Source organism: Solea senegalensis, linkage group LG14, assembly GCF_019176455.1.
Source record: "Solea senegalensis isolate Sse05_10M linkage group LG14, IFAPA_SoseM_1, whole genome shotgun sequence".
Lineage (NCBI taxonomy): Eukaryota > Metazoa > Chordata > Actinopteri > Pleuronectiformes > Soleidae > Solea > Solea senegalensis.
This window is the reverse complement of record NC_058034.1, coordinates 22,904,782-22,911,236: the sequence shown is the minus strand read 5'-3', so window position 1 is coordinate 22,911,236 and position 6,455 is coordinate 22,904,782. Positions and strand designations below refer to the sequence as shown.

The 6,455-nt window shown below is 47.6% G+C and overlaps 1 protein-coding gene across 13 annotated transcripts in view; it reads right to left on the bottom strand.

The window, feature by feature from the left end:
• Nucleotides 1-372: 372 nt before the first annotated feature.
• Nucleotides 373-6,455, bottom strand: part of mast2 (microtubule associated serine/threonine kinase 2) — a 134,729-nt gene continuing 128,646 nt past the window's right edge. For all 13 annotated transcript variants that reach the window (XM_044044640.1, XM_044044641.1, XM_044044644.1 and 10 more), the window contains 2 exons: nt 5,730-6,283; nt 373-5,046 (listed from right to left, as the gene is read on the bottom strand). In XM_044044640.1, the coding sequence (XP_043900575.1) occupies nt 3,457-5,046; nt 5,730-6,283 (2,144 nt within the window). In that variant the 3' untranslated portion in view covers nt 373-3,456. The remainder of the gene's footprint in view (nt 5,047-5,729; nt 6,284-6,455) is intronic.

Genomic DNA, 6,455 nt, shown 5'->3' with positions numbered 1-6,455 from the left:
TAGTTTGGATAAACAGTTTAGTTTGGATAAACAGTTTAGTTTGGATAAACCTAAACGAGCCAGCAGCTCCTGTGTCCCTGTGGGCTGAAGTCACCGATTTCTCTATGGACTTTATTTTGAAAAGTCTGACTAAAATCTTTGTCTCCGTGTCCTCACTAGCAGCCATGTTTCCAGTGAGAGCCATGTGTCCCTCACAGCACTTCAATAATCACATTTATAGCATATATCATATATACATATGTACATATATATGTATATGTACATATATATGTATATGTACATATATATGTAAAATCTCCACCCAAAACGCCACCTTCATGTAAACGCATGACGTGCGCCATAAAAGACAATAACACACACACAAGCCATCTGTAATGATAAAAAAACTTTATTATTGTTGTAAGGTAAGATTGACAACAACATGCTTTTACCACAATAATAATAAAAAAAAGATATTGCACTGGTTTTTACTCGAGCAATGTTCTGTCCTCTCTCTGAATCATCCTCTTCATCACACTCGTGTCACACACACACAACCACACACATTAGAAATACTGAGTCCAGTCACGTTTGCCTCCGAGCTTCTTCAAACACAGACACGAGTTTAACGCACTGAACACGGAACCTCGTGTCATGCGTGTGTGTGTGTGTGTGTGTTTAAATCATCTATGAGCCTCAGAGTCACACATGTACGGAGGCCCAGGAGCAACAAACACTTAAGACACTTGAGACACTTGAGTGTGAGCACAGACAGAGACGTTCACCAACCATTTCATTGAATGGTGGGAGGGATTTAACGTAAACTCACAATTCAAAGTGCAAGCTAATCTGAATTATTATGATTCTTGAGTGAAGTCGCACCCCTTCCTTCAGACCACAAGAAGGAGGGGCTAATAACACTGTGGTGTTTCTATGATGAAGAGCTTCTCGAGCTGTCAAAGCCTCCAAAAAGACTCACAGGAAGCTCACTCTTCTCCTCCATCACTCAGTAGAAACATCTGAGTAGATTCCGCCTGATTAAAAACCTAAATGTGATGCGTTTCATACTATGATAGTAATAGTATTAGTGACGAGCTATAACGTCAACGTGAGAAGACTGAAGCCATCGACGAGTCTGGATTATCACAAACATTCAGTCGTAATTCAAAGGTTTGAATTTGAGGCACAAATAACCGGTTTCTTAACATTAAAGCCGTCGCATCTGCGTTAAATTAGCTCTGTACTCTTTTCCAGCATCTTAGAATGTCTTATCCAATCACGAGGCAGAACTCCACAAAGAGGCGGGGCTCTATGCCCCTCACAGAGAGAACAGGGAAGACAGGAAAAGAAGGTGGATTTGACATATTCCAGAGTGAAACACATACGTGTGATTCACAGAATGAGATGTTTATGGCCCAGTGCTCATGATGCCAGTCATGCTACGAAGGAGGAGCGATGGATCCACAGCTCAACGACATGTGACTGAACGAGCGAGCGTTTCATCAGCTCATGAATCCGTCCATGCTCACACTCAAATGTGATGTTTTGTGTTTCGGCCTCTTTGGTTTGTGAGCAGTGAAACTCAAGTGAACCATGTATCTCGCTTCTGTGGTTTGAGCTCACTAAGAGGCAAAATGACACGCACACACGCACGCACATGCACGCACGCACACACACACCTGTCAACACACTTCTGCACTGCTACAGAACACACACACACACACACACAAGAGTGGAGGTGATCATGACATAATATGTGCACTGAATGTTCCTCAGTTTTAAAATGACCTCCATCACAGGCGACGCCGTCGTCACACGAGACACAAACACGCGGAGGCGTAAACACGCGGAGGCGTAAACACGCGGAGGCGTAAACACACGGCGCCTGTCAGACGACCACTGACTGCTACAGGCAACAAATGAAAGAAAAAAGTAAACATAGCACAGTCAGTGTCACCTTAACAGTGGAGGTCAGCACAGGACTGACAGACCAAGCAACAAAAAACACAAACAAACAACCTGAAAACAAACTATTACTTTAAAACACACAGTAGGAATAAAGGAGAAGAAACGGGAAGAAAAGGACAGAAAAAACAGCACAAACTGACTTCACTGCATTTTGTTTTTACCTCCTAAAGCAACAGCAGAACTGAGCTTCAACCAGAACACGACAGACAGTCATTTCCTTATAGTGATTACTTGTCTTTTTTTTTTTTACCTTTAATCAGACAAAATTAAAGACTCTCTCTCTCTCTCTTTCTCTCTCTCCGTATAAAACCGATGCACAACACATCTTTAAATATCCTTATATGTATTTACATGACCAGGCTCCCTCACACAAACACATACACAGAGTCGGATAACTTTGCAAGATTAAGCCTGATTTATACTCCGTCGTCGTCATAGTAACCACACACCTCCAGCTGACTCTTTCAGCTCCCTCCGTATGACCCTGATCTGTAATTATTTCAATCTTAATGACTGAAGTTGATATAACTGAGGCAGAAGTGTGGATACATGCAGTGTCAGAGTTTAAATCAGGCTTAAGATGACAGAGATGAAAGAACGACACGGTGAATAAAACGAGAAATAAAAGAGGTGGTGGTCCCACTTTGAGTCTTCACTACAGCTCAGGCCATCGCTTCATTTTCAGAATGTTTCTGATAAAAACACATACTCACGCTAACGCTGATATGCTGGGTTGCAACTGAATATAAAATGGAGCTCGTTTAGCTTTTAGCATTTGGAGGGGAAAAAAACCTGCTATGGCTAAAGGTTAAGAGTTGGATTTCACACAGCATGGTGAACGTGACAGAAAACATCTAAAAGCTCCACGTTCATGAGTTGCGACGTTTTTGCTGACATATTAAAATATCGAAGAAGCCGATTGAAGTTCAGTTTAAATTATTCAAATTTTAGTATAAAGTTATTGATTTGTTTCATTTGTCTTGGGAAACATTTCCTAACACTTTAGACAAAGTTGGTGTTTCCACATCAGGTCTGGTGCCACGGTTCCATTTTCCACCAAATACTTTCAGAAAAGTCTGCATCCATCACATACTCTATGTGTAGATTGACTTCTCTATCATACTCTAATCTAATCTAATCCGACAGCAGGAAACTCTTCAAACCTGCAGAGTCGGAGCATCGGGGACTGAAGCGACGCGAGAATTCTATTTGGTCTATTTAGCTTGTTGCTAACTGTACAGTGGCTGCATTTAGTGTGAAAGCAGAAATCAAAGTGTGAGGACACCAAAATAAAAACATGAAGCTGGAATGAAAGTATGGATTAGCACGTCTGTCTCTGCCTCCGACGGCTCCGCCCGTCTCTCTCTCTGCTCCGTTCTTCTCCAACTTAAAATCTCTGGTTAGCGTGAAGTTGTGATGAAGTCGTTTCATTCCCACAATGCAGTATGAGCGAGTTAATCTCAAGCCAGCACTGTGGGTGGTGTGATCTGTACATTTTCTCTTTTGCTGCTACGTCTTTTTGCTGGCGGTCACTTTGTCGCGTTGTGAGGACGCGGACGCGGCGCTGGCGGTGGCAGTTGGCGTCTGGGGTTCGAACCTCTTGCGCTGTGGCTCGGCTGTTGCAGAAGTGGCAGAGCTCTCGTTCACGGTGGACTGAGCCGCCGCCGCCGCCGCTGCTGCTGCTGCTGCTGCTGCTGCTGCAGAGGTGGCAGCGTCCCCACTGCTTGCAGGTGCCGTTGCGGGTCTTTCTTGGACGTCTTTGCAGGTCGGCCGTGCTGGAGCTGTGCAGTCTTTTTGGGCAGAGGGTTTGGCTGAACTTTGCGACGTGGTCGGTGAGGAAAGTCGCTCAGTTTTCAGCCTGGTTGGAGAGAGGCGAGGCGACTGAGGGTGTTTGGAGGAGAATGATAGCATGTCATTTGGTGGGACAACTTCAGCGACGCCACCTCTGGAGGCGTTGTGGTCTTTCTGGCTCTTGTCTGCACCTGTGCTAAGTTTGACAGGACCAAGAACGCTCTTAGCTACTATCGCCAACTGAGACACCACTTTGTCCATGCTACTCTCGGGGGGAGGAACCGGGAAGCTTGAAGTGGAATTGGGGCTGGAGGTGGATGACACTGAAGTACTCAGACCTGCAGCGGCAGCAGCTGCACATAGTCTGCGGTTGTCGGCCTCCTTCTTCTCTTTGGGGACGCCTGGAGACGAGCAGGAGGCGCGGGGAGTCTCTTGGCTCTCAGTGGTTTGGCAATCTGCTGTGCTCGTGCTTGTTCTGCAGTCTGTGGTGTTAGTGGTTGTTCTGTAGTCAGGAGTGCTGGGAGTGATGGTGGTAGATGGGATTGGGGTCTTTGGGCTGTCCAGGGTTCGGTCTTCAGTCCTGGACTCTGAGGGGACAGTTTTCGTACGGAGAATCTTTGAGTCTTGTGGAGGAGTGGGCTTGAGGAACGTGTCCTTGCTGACTGAGATGAATGCACTGCCTGGAGTGGAGAAGAGAAGCGGGCCCTGAGTGGGTTTAGTGGTGCCGCTTAGGTCCAGAACTTTCCTCTCCCGTCTTTCACCATCTTCTGAGGAAGATGCAGGGGAGGAGGTGCTCTGACCACACTTGGTCTCTGCGAGGGAGGGGAGGGTGTGCAAGGGAGTGGGCCTGCCCGTCTGTGAGGGCCCTGTGTGGGTGAATGTAGCGTGTGGGGTGCAGGGGGAGAGGCAGAGGGATGGTAGTGTTCCTCCAGGACCTGTTCTCACAGTGGTGGGTCTCAGGAGGGGAGGAGGGGTAAAGGTCGTCCCCCTGCGCCCATCCTGGCTGTCCTCTGAGCCTTCATCCGTCTCATCCTCAGAGGAGTCCACCTCGTGTATGGCATCTTGCTTCTGCAGTGATTCCCGCCGCTCGGCCCTGTCCTGCCGGATCGCTGACAGCTTATCTTTCAGTTTGCTCTTCCCGGGGGCCAGGCCCAGCGAGCCGGACACGGAGATCAGGGAACTGTCTCCCTCCTGACGCCCCAACTTCCTCGATGAGGAGGAGGAGGAGGAGGAGGAGGAGTGCTTCTGCAGGCAGCCCTTCTCCACGCCCCGTCCTGCTGAGGACAGCACGCCCTCGCTGGCGGACTCCTGAAGGTCAGTGAGGAAGAAGACACAGAGGAAATGAGTAAGTGATTCATAAAGCACACGATGGTGTATATAGAGAGATCGTCTGGGGTTTTTTAAAAGTGTGGTTGTATGAGACACTGACTCAGTCTTGTCTGCGTGTGTCAGCTTGAGACACTGATGCTCACTGGGATTAAAAACATGGCTGTCAGTACGGACACAAGGGAAAACAGACTTATGCATCTTCACTAAGGGTTCACATCATGACATGTACACCATGTCTACGACTTCTTAAGAATATTATGCATGTGTGTTTGCAGCTTTAGCTTCTTTTTCCAAAAGTTGAAAGTTGCAATTTTTTAAATTGCTCACTCTCCCACACCAAAGTCCACAGAAAATATCAGCACGTATATTCGAACTTGCAGAGAAAGAGGAGTTGCTTGTCTTTTTCTTCTTTGTGTCACTGAAGTAAATCTGAACACATGATTTCACTGAACTAAAACAAATAAAACATTAATCTAAAACAAGATAAAGTGTTTTTTATTCATGTTGCCAGCGAGAGCGAGCTTTCATCTCACAGGCTGGTTCACATGGAGCCGAGTCAGGGCTGACATGCCCTGAATAAATGAACTGATCATTTTCTTTATTTTATCTGCATAAACAACAAAGTGATCAATAAAGCCTCTGCTGTGTGATGAAACTCGTACCTGCAGGCTCTGTAGACTTGGGTCCCTCTGGAGAATCTCCTTCTTGAACTCTGAATGTGAGATGTCCAGACTGTGTTTACGACTTCCCACAGCTGCTCCCGCCGCCAGCTTCTTCTCCCCCACTGCCGCCACTCCGGAGGGAGATGAGGGGGCGTTGGAGAGGGAGGAGGCCAGCTTCTCAGCTGACTGCACCCTCTTGAGTAGTGGAGAGCGTGGAGGCTCGGCACTCTTGGGTCGGGATATCTGCCTCACCAGGGGAGGGGAGGAGTGGAGCTTCACAGGGAAGGACTGGCCCACAGCCGGCTGTCCCAGAGCGTGGCTCGGCAGCGGGGAAGGCGAGCGCTGTGGCGAGCTGCTCTGGGGCGTGGGCGACGGTGTGCGCGCAAGAGGGGAGAGGGGGATGTTGCCGGCAGACTTGCGTCGGGGTGAACGGTATTGGCGCTGGAGCTTGGGGGCGAGGCCGTGCAGGGAGCTGGGCCGGATGTGGCCAGAGCTCGCCGGGGAGTTTGGGACGCTGGAGCTCGGGGAGCTGCTCTGGGACGAGTTTCCTGCACCTGTATTTATAGAGATGATGCGTTAAACATTAACTAACCATTCATATTCATATTGTCTTTCTCTCTGCGAGATTAGATTCATTGAACTGTATCTGAATGTTAAAATAATGAGCAAATGATGAAAAATACATCCTTCACAACATTCATTTGTTATCACTTGAACTGTTTTTAG